Raw genomic sequence first — 19,356 nt, 5'->3', positions numbered from 1 at the left:
AAGTATTTTTTGATGCCCAGATTTTTCGCTAGATGTCGCTATACCACCTGCAAACTAGCGAATGACATTATATGTAATTAAATTGTAACTTTTATTATTGTTATCTTTTTTGGCAAATAAGTCCGTGTAGAAATAGTTATTTATGTGACTGTTTGATGAATAATCACATCAAATCTATTGAAAAATCCCGCCATAAATATGTGGCGTTTCGTGTTTAAAGGTCCACATGCTTTATGTGCTATAAGGAACCTTTAGGCATGGAAGGTCACATGAAAAGTTGTCATAACTTAATAATAGATGGTGCTGCATTCGAAAATCTTGACTGATAACCAGGGGGCCGATTTTTGAGTCTCACGGCGTTCGAATTCAGAAAATTGTCACTGAAAATAATAGGCAATTCACCGTTTTCAACCGGTATTTTAATGACAGTGAGACTCAAAAATCGGTCCCCACAGATCGGATTTTTGTGCGGCATCTCATACTAAAAGTCATTAAAAATAAGTCACTAAGAATGTCGCAAATTCATCCGATCTCTGCTGATAACTCTATACCATACTATTCAATATACTCTATGGTGCCATCGGTTACCTCACAGTTACCGCCTGTCAAGAACGCCAGTCAACCTGTCATATTTCACTCATACAAGCATGGTACGCGTTCACCTACACGAGCTTTGACTGTGTGCTAGGGACGCGCCTCTTTCATATATTTGATCGCCAGCGTCCGGAATGTAGTAGTACCATGCAGTCCTGATGATAAGCGGTGACGTAGCTTTTGGTCGCCCGAGACTATTGGTATAGAGACCACAGAACTATATTTAGATAGAAGATATATTTATTTTACTTTGACGACCGGTCTGACGTAGTCGGTAGTGACCTTGCCTGCTAATCCGATGGTTCCGGGGTCGAATGCCGGTAAGGGCATTTATTTGTGTGATGAGCACAGATATTTGTTCCCGAGTCATGGATGTTTTCTATGTAATTATGTATATATGTGTATATTATATATATCGTTGTCTGAGTACCCACAACACAAGCCTTCTTGAGCTTACCGTGGGACTCAGTCAATCTGTGTAAGAATGTCCTATAATATTTATTCATTTTATTTTATTTATGTATATCGTCGTACAAGCTTTGCTTAGTTTGGGGCTAGGTTGATCTGTGTAAGGTGTCCCTCAAAGCATTTTTTTTTTTGCCAATATATTTTTTTTTTATTGTTTTAGGGAATTTTAGGTCAATTGTACTCAGAATCACGAGTACTTTCAATCTCACTGGGAGACAAAAAGTGTCCCAGAATTTCCATAAATTTTTGTTACTTTCCTCTTTTGTTACCCCATACAACATGTACGGAGAATGGTAACAAAATAAGAAAAAATCGTATGGGACAATTTTTTTAACTACTAGGATTGAAAAGGCTAGTAATTCTGAGTAGAATAGCATATTTTTTTTTCAAAAATATCACACTTCATAAAAGTGGCAAAAAAAAAAGAAATGCTCAATTATGTTTTTTTTTGTGTGTTTTCGTTGACTCACCTACAAATATTGACGCGCCAAAACTGAGGGACAGACTACCTAGAATAATTGCTGTCTGTGACCATAGACAAATAACTAAGGGAAGAGAGTTGTAACTCCATACATCAGTAAATGCAAGTCATTTGTAGTGACATCTAGTGTCAATCACCCGTCAACCGGTTGAAATTATCAGTACTGCTACTTGTCAATAGATGTCGAGACGAACAAAAAATCTAATGCTCAACAATGTTTAGCTAATATTACAATAGTATTAATCAGTACTCTGTTTTCAATTCCTTCTGCTTGGTTATAAGTTGTACATACATACAATCACGCCTGTATCCCATAGAGGGGTAGGCAGAGCACATAACCTACTCAAGTTTCAGTGCCACTCTTGGCAAAAAGGGGTTGAAATAAAACGAACCCGCACGAAGTGCTTTGCTTCTTCTTTTCTTATGCGCACTGCCAAGGAGTGGAATTCCTTGCCGGTGGCTATATTTCCGAGCTCATATAACCCGGCAACCTTCAAATCAAGAGTGAACAGGCATCTTCTGGGCGCGCTCACTCCATCGTAGGCCACGTCTTTGCCTTTGGCTAGTCTGTGGTCAAGAGTAAGCCCATTTATAAAAAAAAAAACGAAATTGTGACAATGCAGTGACAGGTTGCCAGCCTCTCGCTTACGCCACAATTCAACCCATATCCTACAGTCGACTTCTACGACACCAACGGGAAGAAAGGGGGTAGTGAAATTCTTAACCCGTCACCACACGGTTAAGTTGTAAACTGTTATAATATTATATTGTTGGTAAACGCAACACTGTTGGCACCTAGTGTCGAGTAACAATACTGATAATTTACGCCAGTTGACGCGTATTTGACGCTAGATGTCACTACAAATAACAAGCATTTACTGATGTATAGACACAACTCTTCCCTCGTTTATTCCTTTATGCTGTGACATACATATTAGGTAACCAATAATGTCACGAAATAAAATATTTTCAACAAATATTAGTTTCTTTTATTTCTTGTTACTAACAAAATTGTACATATTTGGTTCAATTTATCGCCCGTATAAGGTTTTTACACTCCATCCCCCTAGTGTTTAAAAGGGTTAATAATCACAATACAAAATTTAAATTAAAAAAAAAGTATTCAGAAAAATTTCATTAAAAATTTAAAACAAAAAAAAATCTAAATCGGTTTATCCGTTCGGGTGCTACGATGACACAGACACGTCAAACTTATAACATCCTTTCGTTTTTGCGTCGGGTTAAAATAACTTTGTTAAGTTGCTGATGGCGATCTCTCTTCGATTCGGACCGCGAAGCCATCATTAGCTTTCATCATGATGTCGTATTTGACCGGGAGAGGGCGCTGTAAGTCGGCATCGCGGGCGCCCTCCGGCGGCAAGAGGCGGTAGCGGCGGAGAAGGTTGGCTAAAGCGGTCTTTGATGAAAGCATAGCGTATGCTTGACCTGGTGAAACAATTTTTAGGTAAGTAAAGAATTCGTTAATCTAAACCAATAATCACCCTATTTGAAGTTAAGCTACACAAGTAATCCATGGCAATAAGGCTTTTTTTAGTGGCGCCATCTACTTTTGAAAGTCTTTAAGGGAGAGGGGAGAGCGCCACTTCTGTGTGATACTATACAGCACGACCACGGATGATTTTATTAATTCTGATGCGGTACAAATTCACGAAAAAAAATGTACTTTTTTGTACTGACGTTTAAAAAAAATGTACCCTTATGATTTTGGAGTTTCGACATAGGGCCCGGGGTCGTGCTAGGTAGGTACTCCCTGGCACGACCACACTATATTTAATGAGATTTTAAATTTCTGTTGCAGTACAAATTCAACAAAAAAAAAATGTACTTTTTTTTGTACTGACGTTTAAAAAAAATGTACCCTTATGATTTTGGAGTTTCGACATAGGGCCCGTGGTCGTGCTAGGTAGGTACTCCCTGGCACGACCACACTATATTTAATGAGATTTTAAATTTCTGTTGCAGTACAAATTCACGAAAAAAAATGTACTTTTTTGTACTTACCTTTAAAAAAAAATACCGTCATGGTTTCGGAGTTTTGACATGGGGTGTGGTCGTGCTAGATAGGTGGTACTTCCTGGCACGACCACACTATATTTAATGATTTTTTTAATTTCTGTAGTGGTACAAATTCACGAAAAAAATGTACTTTTCTGTACTTACCTTTTTATAAAAAGTACCCTCATGGTTTCGGAGTTTCGACATGGGTTGTGGTCGTGCTAGATAGGTACTCCCTGGCACGACTGCACTAAGTTTTTGAAGTAATTTACATAGTACAATTTCAAAACACTTGTTTAGTATTCATTTCACCATCAAATTAAACATAAATATAGTGTGGTCGTGCCAGGAAGTACCACCTATCTAGCACGACCACACCCCATGTCAAAACTCCGAAACCATGAGGGTATTTTTTTTAAAAGGTAAGTACAAAAAAGTACATTTTTTTTTCGTGAATTTGTACTGCAACAGAAATTTAAAATCTCATTAAATATAGTGTGGTCGTGCCAGGGAGTACCTACCTAGCACGACCCCGGGCCCTATGTCGAAACTCCAAAATCATAAGGGTACATTTTTTTTAAACGTCAGTACAAATAAGTACATTTTTTTTCGTGAATTTGTACCGCATCAGAATTAATAAAATCATCCGTGGTCGTGCTGTATAGTATCACACCCACTTCTGAGTAGTCATGTTGGTTGCTCCGTATAAATAAATGTAAAAACTGTGTCTAAAGTGCTTAAAATCATAAAGTGAATGCGGATTTATGTGAATTGTTCTGAGTGACTATATTGAGTGCAAAAACTATCAAAATATACGCGCAAAATAACAAAAAACAGTGAAACAAAAAGGTAAACGGCTTTTTGACGTTCAAATATCACGCACACATTGAAACATCGAATAGTGTGTTATAAGTGCAATGTCCAATTAGCGCGAAGGACACTGAGGAAGCCACTCCCACTACACCGAGTGTCGTGAGTTCGAACCCCGCGCAAGAGACGCTTTATAACCATTTTTGTCGCATTTTAATGTATGGAATAGTATTAGTTATTTGTTATACAAGAGTGCAAAGTTGTATTTTAACTCCGAGTGTGGAATTGAACAACGAGCAAGCGAAAGGATTCTGTAGCTGTGGTTCTAGAATAGAATTCTGTGCTTGCGAGTTTTTTAACACACGAGAAGTAAAATACATTTGCACTCGAGTGTAACACAAAACTTTTTACGCAAAAAACGCGTTTATCACTGTTTCCAGTAGTTCCACAGGTGGTAAAACATCTCCATCACTATATTAACCCACTTATCAATTTTGTAGCAGAAAAATTGCCTCTGTTCAAGATCAAATTACTTTATCCACTAATGGATACAATGCGTTTTTATCCTCTGGTATTAAAGGACAAAACACGTGTTTCCGAGCTAGTAAGGGGAACAATCTTATATTAAATGCAGAGACCTATATAACTTCGTAAAGACCGATAAAGTCTAAGAGAAAAACGTACCCCAAAACCATACAGAAAAAGGTACGGTAAGCTAGATGGCGATACACCTTTGGGGTACGCTCGGCTAGATGGCGCTAATATTAATATTTGACATTTTAAATCATATCAAGCTAAGACTATGGACCAAATTGTCAAAACTGAGGTTCACAAGTTTTAAGCCGGTGTCGAGAGATGGCAGTCTATCGTTTACTGTGATTACGCGCCGAACATTTTACTTTCACAGTCATTCTCTATAATACTCGATCCTCTTTGATTAAAGCCATCGACTAGCGTCGTGGGTGGTGATGTTCATGAATTTTAAAATGTGTAGTTAAAATGACGAACCTATACAATTCCTAACAGAGTAGCTGAAGGGCACGAACATCGCTTGGTGTCTGAGCTGGGCCTCCAAAAGCGTTCCGGACGAAACTGGTCCGCGTCCGCTCCCCACCAGGCGGCGCTGCGGTGCAAGCCCCAGATGTTGATCATCACTGATGTGCCGTCCACGAGGGTCGTGCCTGATGCTGTCAAGAAATGTGACGGGTATGGTATAGAGGGGCAAATCTCGACTGGAGGGCAAATGCAACTGGTCCATTTTTTCCATGTTTTACAATGTTTGCATTGTTAAATAGAGTGAACAAAGGCGAGAATGATCTAAAGCGGTTTGTTAACCACTCTGTATATGGAGGCCTTGTCAACTCAAACAGTGTAATTTATTGCGCGTTTTAATTTGAAAGTTGATATTGTCACGCCGCGCCACTCTTCCCTGTGTTAATACATATTATTCCAGTGCTGGCAGGCAAAAGGGTCGCGCGAAAAGTTCTAAAACATCAGGTTCCGTGCCTACGCACTATTTGGACAATGAGACAAGAAGGGCCCGATGTTTTATCATTTATCGCGCGTTTTTAACCCTGCTGACGCAAAAACGACGGGGTCGGTCCACGTGACACCAGCCATATGGTAGGCGTTTTCAGTGGATACATTTAGAACTCATCATAGTGTAATACTCGATCCTCTTTGAAGGTACAAAATTAAAATTTTGAAAAACCCTCGACCGCGACATAGTGGACCGATTTTCATGAAACATGGCTAAGAACACTCCCGACTAACTCAGCTTTCAAACAACAAAAACTAAATCTAAATTGGTTCATCTGTTCGGGAGCTACGATGCCACAGACAGACACGTCAAACTTATAACACCCCGTCGTTTTTGCGTCGGGGGTTAAAAAGTATGTGATGATGATGAGATATCTTACGTAAAACCACATCGCTGTGCACCTCCCGTGCCACGACAGGCACCGGTGGGTACAACCGCAGGCTCTCCTTAAACACGGCCTCCAGGTATTTGAGCCGCGGCAAATCTTCCGCTGTCACTTCCCGGTCCGAATCGCCGAATACTTCGCGCAACCTGCAAAAGATAAGAACCTACTGTAACTTAACACTGATTTAAAATTTCACGATTATTATTTTTTATTAGCCTGTTGTAGTGTCCCACTGCTGGGCAAAGGCCTCCCCTCGCTTCTTCCACTCAACCCTGTCATGTGCGTAACGTAATTCTGCCAGCTTGGATAGAATGCGTTCAAGTCATCCCACCATCTCTTTTTAATCCGTTCCGCGGATAATCTCAGTAACCGTTAGCACTAGAAAGCTGAAATTTGGTACCAATATGTATATCAATCACGCTAACAAAGTGCAAAACTAAAAAATGGAAAAGAATGTTTTATTAGGGTACCCCCCCCCCCCTACAAGTAAAGTGGGGGCTGATATTTTTTTTCATTCCAACCCCAACGTGTGATATATTGTTGGATGGGTATTTAAAAATGAATAAGGGTTTACTAAAATCGTTTTTTGATAATATTAATATTTTCGGAAATAATCGCTCCTAAACGAAAAAAAGTGCGCCCCTCCCCCCTCTAACTTTTGAACCATATGTTTAAAAAATATGAAAAAAATAACAAAAGTAGAACTTTATAAATACTTTCTAGGAAAATTGTTTTAAACTTGATAGCTTTAGTATTTTTTGAGAAAAATACGGAAAACTACGGAACCCTACACTGAGCGTGGCCCGACACGCTCTTGGCCGGTTTTTTGCAACCCTAATGCTGTGACTCCAAGTGACTGGGATAATGGCAAGAGAATAATGATGAATTTGATGTGGACTCACTCTTGAAGCACTTTCTCCTGGACCTCAGGATATCGTGACAGCAGAACAGCAGCAAAGCAGACAGCCGTAGCCGAAGTGTCGTTCCCAGCGACCATCATTACCATTATCTCTTCTCGAAGCTCCACCTCTGAGTATCCATTGTGAATGCCTCCCGAAGATTCGATTAGAACTTCGAGGAAATTTGTCCGGTCTGTTTTTCGGTTGTTTTCTTGAAAATATTCAAAGTTTAAAGACAAAAGAGAATGCCTGTGTGGTGACGGGTTAAGAATTTCACCACCCCCTTTCTTCCCGTGGGTGTCGTAGAAGGCGACTATGGGATATGGGTCAAATTGTGGCGTAGGCGAGAGGCTGATGGCAACCTGTCACTGCAATGCCACAGTTTCGTTTTCTTTCAACCCCTTATTTGCCAAGAGTGGCACTGAAGCTTTAGTAGTTTCATGTGTTCTGCCTACCCCTTTATGGGATACAGGCGTGATTGTATGTATGTATGTAATCATTCTCATCTGTAAGTACTTCAGAATCATCCAAATTTCAAAATTGGTCCAGAAATAACGGAGATATCGAATAACAAACATTAAAAAATATACAGACGAATTGATAACATAATCCAACATTTGAAAGTATTTATCACCAGAACCCCAAAGGAAGGCGGTTTTTTTTTTCTTAAAAACTATATTCTCATGAGTGCAAAGAAATGTCATTAAAATTTAACTAGATTCTAATTATGTATAATATGTAAATATGAAAATTCTTACTGTTTTCTTTGACTTCCAGTCGTTTGCTTTTTATAACCTGTAAATAAACAAATGTTATGCATACTTTGTTAGTTAAATTTCAAGATTTGGAGGTAAGAAAAGAATAATTAGTAATTACACTCAAAACAACAAATGCAAATCGGTTGCCTGCTGTCTCGTGACAAGTGATGCTACCTTATCTAAAAACGCATAAGCGCCTTCCAGATGCTTCTGGAATTGTTTGTAAACCGGTAGGTTTTTGTACACGACGTCTGGATGGAGCCAAGGTTGCAAAGCCCTCTTAGCCACCATGTGTGTGCCTTCGTCAATCGCTTGGAGCAGATAGTGGTCTGGGTTACCTTGCGAGTTCAGTTTGAAGCCAATGGCAGATTCTGCAAGCAAAACGAATGGTTTAATAACCTAACCACAAAATTAAACTTTTGAAAAAACCCCCGACCGTGACATAGTGGACCGATTTTCATGAAACACGGCTAAGAACACTCCCGACTAATTCAGCATCAAAACAACCAAATATAAGTAGAATCATCCGTTCGGGAGCTACCATGCTATAAACAGACACCCAGACAGACAGAAGACAGATAAGTCCAACTTATGGTTTAATAGGGGATTTTATGCAAAAATCTACATAGAGGGCGCCTATAGTACATTATTGAAGGATCTATCCCTCTATCGCACAAATGCGAACGCAAGTATGGGAAAGCGTCAAACGTGATTCGAAAATGGTTATAATATAATAGTAGCTAAAAACTGTTGATCATTAGAATTGTTGCATTGCGACATCTGTTGTCAAGTGGCAGTATTGATAAGTTCTATACTTCACGCTAGATGACGACTACTTGAAATGCCTTTTTTGAGAAAATTCATTTATTCAGTTACCAATCGCTTACTTAGTTACCGTGACCATAGTGAATACGATCATACGTCTCAGGTCAGGAGTAAAAGGACAAGTTCTTTTGAACACCTATGCCCTTTTAGCACAATAAGTATTAAGACCTGTATGCGTAGCCGAACGCACAAATTCTCACGAAACCCTCACGATAATATTTCTTTCGCACTCTGTGTGACTTACCACCAAAGAGGATCGAGTAATATAGAGAGTTACTGTCAAAGTAAAATGTGTAAACACAGTGCATAGAGTGCCATCTCTCGACACAGGCTTAAAACTTTTGAACCTTGGTTTTGAAAATTTGGCCCATATTTTGATATGTGTTAAAATGTCAAATATTAATATTAGCGCCATCTAGTTGAGCGTCCCCCAAAGGTGTATGCTATCTAGGTCACTGTACCTTTTTCTGTGTTGTTTTGAGGTACGTTTTTTTTTTAGACTTTATCTGTCTATACGGAGTTACATATGTCTTTTCTTACCACCAACAGCATCAAATGTGTATGTAGTGACGTATTTCCATATGGAGAAGTCTCCTTTCCCAAGCTCAGCTCTCATGAGATCCACCATAATGATGCTCTGTGTATGGAATTGAGGGACTATTTTGTTCAAGTTCTTCAAGCTATAGAACGGAGAGTTGATCTTTCGGCGAGGGTGCCAAATGTTTACTGTAAATAACCACAAAATTAAAATTTTGAAAAAATCCCCAACCGCGACATAGTAGACCGGTTTTCATGAAACATGGCTAAGAACACTCCCGAGTAACTCAGCTTTCAGACAAAAAAAACTAAATCCAAATCAGTTCCTCCGTTCGGGAGCTACGATGCCACAGACAGACACACACACAGACAGACAGACACGTCAAACTTATAACACCCCTTCTTCGTTTTTGCGTCGGGGGTTAAAAATATAGTTTGGATTTGAGTGTACCAGGAAGACAGTAGCGATTTCTAAAGTACGTCAGGCGCAAATGTATAGTAAATGCCACCTAGTGACACACAAACACAATAGTTATTTTCACCACACCAACTGGTAAAGGCTTACTTTACTATTCGAAAACAGTGGATAAATTGCATTTTATCCACAAGAGTTCAAAAGTAATTTCATACAAATTTTAGCTATGTCTTAAAGCTGGGTGGTAGAATTTACCTATAAACATAAATTAAATATAACATTATATTTAATTTATGCTATAAATGATGATTTTTGATTCAAAATCGTCATTTAAAGGTAAATACGTTGATGGATTTGATTTAGTTTGATGTTTTATCGTCAGAATTTTATTCGTGTAGGTGTGGTGAAAAATTTTGTGTTTCACTCGGCGGCAAAGTTTGTTTAACCTTGATGCCTTGAAACCCTCGCAACGCTCAAGATTACACTTTTTGAATACTGCAATCTTTCGCTTGCTCGGGTATCAATATTGGCACGTGCGGTTAAACAACAACTTCTCCTTATAAAAAAAATAACTATTACCTGGTGCAAATATAGAGCCATTTCCAATCGCAGTCCTGAAGAACCTCAGAGTGAACTCATCCTTGGCCAGACAAGTCTTGGAGACGACTTCAATAGACGGTGGGTCGGTCAGGCCTGCTCAATAACAATTTAATAAGAATACAGTACAATCTCAATAATCCATCACTGTTACACCATAGAGAAGTAAGAAGGAGAGAGTTGTAACTCCATACATAAGTAAATACGAGTTATTTGTAGTGACATCTAGCGTCAATGATCAATACCACTACCCGACACTAGATGTCATCAGTGTCGCGTCTGCTCAAAAATTTAATATTAAAACAGTCTACAACTTATATTACAAGCAGAAGGAATTGAAAACAGAATACTGATTACTATTTGTAATATTAACCAACAATCTGTATGCATACCTATACATTAAATTAAAAAAAAATCAAAATCGGTCGAGTAACGACGGAGATATCGAGGAACAAACATTAAAAAAAATATGTATATATATTTACAGACGAATAGAGAACCATCTTGAGGCGGCGGTTAAAAATCGTTGAGTATTAGTTTTCGTCCGTCGTGACATCTATTGACAAGTAGCTATTACGCTATTTGACGCGTGATTGACGCTAATGCCACTACAAATAACTCGGTATGGAAAGTGTTGTAACTATGTAGTTACAACACTTTGTATGGAAAGTGTTGTAACTATGTAGTTACAACACTTTCCATACTCATTTGTGTATGAGTTACAGGCTCCACTTGGTATATGTTTAACTATTTAAATACTCACAAATAAAGAGTCTGTTTCCTAGCCATGCACTTGCGAGGCCGCCGTACTCATTTGTCCATTTCCCCATTTCTTGTAGATGCTTCATCCGATCTGAAAAATAATCAAAAAAATTCCCAAAATGGCTACAGTCATTTTAAGATAATTTAAGATAAACAAAAGATGAAAATATAGTTCCAATTTATCTAGTACAGTATTCGCTGAAAATTGTCAAGAGGCATTTTGATTGTAGCGACATCTATTGTCAAGTAGCAATAGGTACTGATAAGTTTGATACTTGACGCTAGATGTCATCTGTTGCGTATATAAATGATATAGTAGACAATCAATTTTTAAGTGAAACGGTAACTGATAAAGTTTTATATTAAAGGATTGCTTTTTTTTTTTTAGATGTCATTGTTACTGATGAAACTGATTCAGATTCAGATTCAATAGTTTATTCATGGTAAACACATAATTATCTACAATAACGACTTGAGACTCCAATCATTGGAGTCCAATGCCATTACATTATGTAATTGTCTGTCGGTAGATGTCGCTATACGCCACCCCAAACGTGTTTATGCAACGTACAGCGACTTATGGTGGTCACGACCCTCAGTCATGAGGTTTCAACGAAGAAGACGATTCATAAGGAATAGAAAGATTTGCGAGAGTCTGGGGTGGCTTTCGAAACTCATTCTCGTCATAGAGGAATAACTGGGGAAAGAGCTGTTACTCTATACATTAGTAAATGCGAGTGATTTGTAGTGACATCTAGCGTCAAATAGCGTAAGTTATCAGTCTACTTGTCGATAGATGTCGCGACGAACGAAAAGTCTAATGCTCAACAATTTTTAGCGAATATTACATACATACATACATACAATCACGCCTGTATCCCATAAAGGGGTAGGCAGAACACATGAAACTACTAAAGCTTCAGTGCCACTCTTGGCAAATAAGGGGTTGAAAGAAAACGAAACTGTGACATTGCAGTGACAGGTTGCCAGCCTCTCGCCTACGCCACAATTTAACCCATATCCCACAGTCGCCTTCTACGACACCCACGGGAAGGAAGGGGGTGGTGAAATTCTTAACCCATCACCACACAGGTCAAAAGTAGGTCAGGTTTAGCGAATATTACAATAGTATTAATCAGTATTCTGTTTTCAATTCCTTCTGCTTGTAATATAAGTTGTGAATATTATTAAAACAGATATTAAATTTTTGGCAGAAGCGACACTGTTGACACCTAGTGTCGAGTAGTAGTGGTACTGATAATTTACGCATTTTGACGCGTGAGTGACGCTAGATGTCACCACAAATAACTCGTATTTATTGATGTATGTTTAATATAAAAACATGATATGTACCTTCACTATTTCCAATGAACCCGAGCCCCTGTCCAAAGATCAGGTTGCTATTTGGTAAACCTGGAACCTCTGCCTTGAGTTTGTAGATCTTTCTGCGCGACCACCAATATTGTGCGGCGCCGATGACAGCGGTCACCAGTACTAGCACCCATAGCATTTTCTGTATTTTAAAATACTGGCGGGAACTGTAAAAAAACCGGTCAAGTGCGAGTCGGACTCGCTCACCGAGGGTTCCGTACAAACTTTCAATAGTTGAATCGTCAAAATGTTATTCATTTCAGATTTCAATATCTGGGCGACCGAGCTTCGCTCGGTTCTATTTTAATATATCACGTCTTTAGATAAAAAAAAAACCTCTTATAAATACAAAAACAAAAAAAAAAGACAAAAAACAAAAACTTAATTTCTGGCCGGGATTCGAAACCCTGACACCTACGATCTATCTGCGTACATTAGACCGACCTCGTACGACTGAGCTAAGCGGAATCGATGCGCGCGCGGCGAAATTAAGGACCATATTTTACGTTTACAAACGCGAAAGAAAAACTCATGAAAACTCGAAAATTCGCGTTTTCCGGGATCTAAGGCTACGCTAGATCGATTTTTCACCCCCGAAAACCCCCACATAACAAATTTCAGCGAAATCGTTAGAGCGGTTTCCGAGATCGTCGGTATATATAAATAAATAAATAAATAAATAAATAAATAAATATACAAGAATTGCTCGTTTAAAAGTATAAGATAACTCTACAGACTAGACTAAATCTCTCATGACTCAATTTCCCACATAACAAGTAATATTTTAATATACAATTTTATTGTTTAGACAACGTCCAAATAAAATCAAGACTATTCGACTTCAATAGTTTACGACATGTCGCAAGGACGCTCCTGAACCGACCTTATATCGGGAAAAACGCGATGTAGGAAATGAGCGTTCAACATGCAGCAACATTTATCGGCAAATTGAGTAAATTAATGCGCGCGAGCTAATATGGAAGATGATTTTTATGGGTTAATTGTTTATTGCGTGAACCGATTTTAACCATTTTACCTCTATTTAAAAGCAGGTAATTTTTTTTATTGGGGGAGGGGTCGGGTTTGCAGTTTGCCCCCCTTTCATTTTGGCCATTTTTCTATAATTAATTTTAATAAATAAAAATAAAAAATCTTTCAATTAGTAAAGGTTAACGATATTCATAAGTATTCCAAATTTCAAAGCGATAGGATAAGTAGTTATCGCTGTTATCGAGATATTTAATAATGTGACAGGCAGACAGACAGACAGACAGACAGACGGACAGAGCGGTGCCATAAGGGTTCCTTTTGTACTTTTTTGGTACGGTTTTCTATGTATATAAGTATGTATTTATCTACTTAAGTATCTATATCGTCGCTTGGCACCCATAGTACAAGGTTTGCTTAGTTTGGGGCTAAGTTGATCTGTTAAGGTGTGCCCAATATTTATTATTTATTTATTTTATTTTATTTATATATATATATAAATGGTTCAAAAAGGTATTCTCTGTTATCTACCCACCGATGCTCTTATTTATATTTTACTTACCTACAGTTTCCACACACAGTAGACTCACAAACACACACACAGACACACACAGGAGGGAATTAGCAACTCAAAACCTTAGTTATCTTGAAAAATCTGAGGCAAAATATTCCCAATAGTTGGTTTTACGGAAAATGCACAGTAAAACTAACCAACCAGGCGTTAATTTTCTTGCTAATGGTAGTTGTAATTAATGTACATAATTAATTATTAGCTACAATTAACAATAGGCACTGCGTCGTTTTTCCCATAAAAAAGGACCTCCCATTTATCTTTTAGTCGGAGAGCTAGGCACGATTTTTTAACCGCCGCCTCAAATATCTCAAAGGAAGGTGGTTCTCAATTCGTCTGTATTTTTATTTTTTATTTTTTTTAATGTTTGTTCCACGATATCTCCGTCGTTACTGGACCGATTTTGAAACATTTTTTTTTATCGAATGTATATTATGCATACAGATTGGTCCCATTTTTCTCAGAACCCAGTTCTGATGATGGGATCCTGGAGAAATCGAGGGAACTCCTCAAATCTGAAAGGCCCGCTGGTGGTGATTTTTGGTTTTTTTAAGGAACAGCATGCATTTACGTACAGAACAGTGACATTTGGTGCAGTGGAACTGCTGATGATGGCCAGAACGGAACTCCTCAAATCTGAACGGCCCGCTTATAGTGACTTTGGTATTTTTCTAAGAACAGCATGCACTTACGTCCAGAACAGTGACATTTGGTGCAGTGGAACTGCTGATGATGGTCAGAACCGAACTCCTCAAATCTGAACGGCACACTTATACTGACTTTGGTATTTTTATAAGAACAGCATGCACTTACGTCCAGAACAGTGACATTTGGTGCAGTGGAACTGCTGATGATGGTCAGAACCGAACTCCTCAAATCTGAACGGCACGCATATAGTGACTTTGGTATTTTTATAGGAACAGCATGCACTTACGTCCAGAACAGTGACATTTGGTGCAGTGGAACTGCTGATGGAACGGAACTCCTTAAATCTAAACGGCACACTTATAGTAACTTTGGTATTTTTATAAGAATAGCATGCATTTAAGTTCAGAACAGTGACATTTATTTAGTTATGTTTGTTAAGAATATTGAGATTATTGAGTTTTCAAGTCAAATTTTGTCAAGCTTTGATTTCTTATAATCGGATTCATGAGGAATTGAGGAAACTCCTCAAACCTTAACGGTATACGTATATTCATTTGTGTTGCCATCAAATAATTAAAGTATTAAAAGCCGTTTTAAAAAATACCTACACATTTCTACATAATCCAATATTCGCAAGTAGCTTTCACCAGAACCCCAAAGGCGGCGGTTTTTTTTTCTTAAAAATTATTTTATAAGAATTCATAATTTTTATTTGCATTTAAAAGGTGACCCTTTTTGACAAAGACATATATATGTAACTCCCTATAGACGGATAAAGTCTAAGAAATAAACGTACCTCAAAGCCATAGAGAAAAAGGTACGGTCGCCTAGATGGCGTTACACCTTTGGGGAACGCTCGACTAGATGGCGCTAATACTAATATTTGACATTTTAGCACATATCAAGCTAACAATATGGCCCAAATTGTCAAAACTGAGGTTCAAAAGTTTTAAGCTTGTGTCAAGAGATAGCAGTCTATGCACTGTGATTACACATTTTACTTTGACAATAACTCTCTATAATACTCGATCCTCTTTGCATTTTATGATAGGTGACTTTTGTTTGTACTTGACATTTATTTGTACTTGACATTTATTTGTACCTGATGATTCAGATCCGCGCACATTAGTTTACTTAATTTGCCGATAGATGTCGCTGTACGTTGAACGCTCAAATTTCCTGATATAATGGAGTCGGGTCAGTAGCGTCCTTACGAAAAACGAGCAAGCGGAAGGATTCTATAGTTGAACCACGAGCGAAGCGAGTGGTTCGAGAATAGAATCCTGAACTTGCGAGTTTTTTAACACACGAGAAGTAAAATACATTTGCACCCGAGTGTAACACAAAACTTTTCCCCTCACTATAGCGAGGAAACTACAAGGCAAAAAATGCGTTTATCACTACTTCCAGTAGTTCCACAGGTGGTAAATCATCTTTATTACTAGATTCACCTACTTTTATCAATTTTAAAGCAGTTAATTTGACTTTCTTCAAGGTCAAATTACTTTACCCACTAGTGGATAAAATGCGTTTTTACCCGCTGGTATTAAAGGACAAAACACGTGTATCCGAGCTAGTGAGGGGAAAATAATAATATCAATACAGAGCCACATCATCGACCGACGTCAATAGTATCATAGATTAAAGTATAAGAACATCATACCATCCCATATAGGTAGGTATATTAAAATGCGACCGCCTAAGAACGCGCATACGCTACACCACACATAGATGGCGCCGCAAAAAAATGCCTTGTTGCCATCGATTATTTGTAGATTGGCGTTAAGTGTCACTTTCGAGCCGTAAATCTATGTCAAAAGTGACACTTAACGCCATCTACAAGTAATATAATCGAAAGTTACAAGACATTTTTTTGTGGCGCCATCTGTGGTGTAGTGTATGCGCGTTCTTAGGCGGACGCATATTTAATCCCCGACTCAAAAACGAAGGGGTGTTATAAGTTTAACGTGTCTGTCTGTGTGTTTATCTGTCTGTCTGTGTGTGTGTCTGTCTGTGGCATCGTAGGTCCCGAACGGATGAACCGATTTAGATTTAGTTTTTTTTTGTCTGTAAGCTGAGTTAGTCGGGAGTGTTCTTAGCCATGTTTCATGAAAATCGGTCTACTATGTCGCGGTCGGGGTTTTTTCAAAATTTTAATTTTGTGGTTAGGTTATAATGTATGGGATGGTATAATCTTCTTACGTTTAATCTATGGTAGTATTGTAGAGCCTAACGGCCCGGCCACGACATTGGTCTAAGCGCGACAGCGGTGAGCGGCAGCCATACGTGCGAATGAAAAGTCTCATCGCTGTGTCTCGCTCCAATGTATGGCCGCCGCTCACCGCTGTCGCGCTTAGACCAATGTCGTGGCTGGGCCGTAAGGATGCCTAAGCCAAGGCTTAACTCTATGTAAATAACGCGTTTGCATTATGTATTTGTTTATCTAATGATAGCTAATATTTACCTTAATTATTTAAAAAGATGACTAGGTAGGTACATAATTATCATTCTATTGTCTCGTGGGATAACTCGTGACAAAGACACCCAAACTTAGTATATTCTTAATTAGCTCTTGTTGCCTGTATTGAATATATTAAGGGACACATTATTGTAATCCAAGATCTTTTGTAACCATATGTTCATTGTGAATAAACGATTTCATTCATTCATTCATTTCATTCATTCATTCATTCAAATATTAACACTAGAACAGCCGCTAATGGGTCTGTTGGACCCAGGACCCATAAAGTATATTGAATAGTATGGTATAGAGTTATCAGTCAAGGTTTTCGAATGCAGCGCCATCTATTATTAAGTTACGACAACTTTTCACGTGACTTTCCATCTTTTATTAAGTTTGATGTAATCATTCATCAACCAGTCACATAAAAAACCATTTCTACACTGACTTACTTGCCAAAAATAAGACAATAAGTAATAAAATTTACAATTTAATTTTACAAGACTACCACGCAGTGGGAGCCCCTCGAGTCAAATCGAGGATCCGGCAGACCTTGTCGGCGATGGCGGGATAACTTAGACTCCTTTTTAACCGACTTCAAAAAAGGAGGAGGTTCTCAATTCGACTGAATTTTTTTTTTTTTTTGTATGTATGTTACTCGATATCTCCGAGAATCGTGGACCGATTTTCAAAATTTTTTTTTTGATCGAACGGGTATAACCCCGAGATGGTCCCATTGGCACCAAGTCGGGGTCTGATGATGGGATCTTGGAGAAATCGAGGGAACTCTTAAAATGTTATAGGCACATGTTATGTTTTTAGTGTATTTTTCAAAGGTACACCAGTATTTACGCCTGACGGTAATAATTTTATGTGGCTGAGCTAATGATGGAAGGTCAACTCCTCAATGGTTAGGAGTTAAAGGATAATTCTTTCACTACTGTACATATATTCGGACTGATACATATAATATCACTAGGAACCACTAAAAATCAACAAATAAATTAACTTTTAACAAAAAATAAAACCGCCTTCAAAAAAAGCGTGTTACAAAATACGGAGAAACTAAAAAGCCAAAAATAATAAACCTTCGAATTCAGATTTCTTATCGGATTGCAATAATCTAAACATCCAAATTATAAACAAATCAATTATTTTTGGAGTCGGGGCCAGCCTGCGTATGGTTGGGTGGGGCAAACAGGAAATAGCAAGGCGACGAACAGGTCTGGTACCGACTACAAAAATAATTGATTTGTTTATAATTTGGATGTTTAGATTATTGCAATCCGATAAGAAATCTGAATTCGAAGGTTTATTATTTTTGGCTTTTTAGTTTCTCCGTATTTTGTAACACGCTTTTTTTGAAGGCGGTTTTATTTTTGAGAGACTGGTCAGTTGTCGCACAAAACCCTTGGCTTAACTAAAGTCAACTATAATGAGCTTATTATAATTGAGTCCGAAATGCCATAAAGTATCCAACACTGAAAAGTTTGCACTTATAGTTTAGTTTAGTTAGCAGACTAAACTATAAGTGCTAACTTTTCAGTGTTGGATACTCTATGGCAGTTCCGACTCAACTATAATAATCTCATCTGGTTTTCTTTTTATAACAGGGGTATTTTTGTAGGTAAGTTTTAGTTTGTTATTTAGTTTTATTTATAGGTTTAATTTTATTCATAGGTTTAGTTTAGTTTTCATATTATTGTTTTAGGTCATACTAGTCTTTATGGTTTTGTGTTTAATTAGTAATCTCATTATAGTTGACTTTTAACTGTAATAATTTAAAAAATAGAACTTTATACAATTTCTATACTAATTTGCGATACCTACCTGTTGGTGGCAACTTGCAGGGTGTTTTTGAGTTGTAGGTGTGTGTGTGTGTTTTTGTTTTTTTTTAAGTAAGTATGTACTTTTAGGTTTAGTTTATTGACGATGCATGTTGCGGATTTTCCATTGTTTTACTTTTTGACGAAGCTTAGAACTAATTGCGGAGTTTTTATTCCGCTGACGAAGCCTGCGTTGCGGATTTAAGAATATGGTCTCTGAATAAATTTACTATATTTTAAAATCAAAATCGTTGCTAACTTATATTGGCCTGACTTTACTAGCAAGTTGATTAAATTGTCAATTTAATTGCATGGCGCGGAAATAAAATCCAAGGCCACCGATCCCACTTGATCCCAATTGATCCCTAGATCGATCTAAATCAGAAGCGGACGCAAAAATGCTTA

General features: G+C 37.9%; 1 protein-coding gene across 1 annotated transcript; it reads right to left on the bottom strand.

The window, feature by feature from the left end:
- Positions 1-2,514: 2,514 nt before the first annotated feature.
- LOC125240206 (cytochrome P450 4C1-like) lies at positions 2,515-14,186 on the bottom strand. The gene is made up of 12 exons (XM_048148030.1): positions 14,008-14,186; positions 12,441-12,625; positions 11,089-11,178; positions 10,308-10,421; positions 9,317-9,502; positions 8,126-8,322; positions 7,952-7,988; positions 7,197-7,404; positions 6,289-6,440; positions 5,384-5,556; positions 4,922-4,937; positions 2,515-2,989 (listed from the first exon to the last, which is right to left on the bottom strand). The coding sequence occupies exons 2-12, from the start codon at positions 12,595-12,597 to the stop codon at positions 2,799-2,801; spliced, it is 1,521 nt and encodes a 506-aa protein (XP_048003987.1). The 5' UTR covers positions 12,598-12,625; positions 14,008-14,186; the 3' UTR covers positions 2,515-2,798.
- Positions 14,187-19,356: the final 5,170 nt, after the last annotated feature.

Source organism: Leguminivora glycinivorella, chromosome 27 (assembly GCF_023078275.1).
Source record: "Leguminivora glycinivorella isolate SPB_JAAS2020 chromosome 27, LegGlyc_1.1, whole genome shotgun sequence".
Lineage (NCBI taxonomy): Eukaryota > Metazoa > Arthropoda > Insecta > Lepidoptera > Tortricidae > Leguminivora > Leguminivora glycinivorella.
The sequence above is the reverse complement of the archived record's forward strand: the minus strand, read 5'-3'. Positions and strand labels throughout refer to the sequence as shown.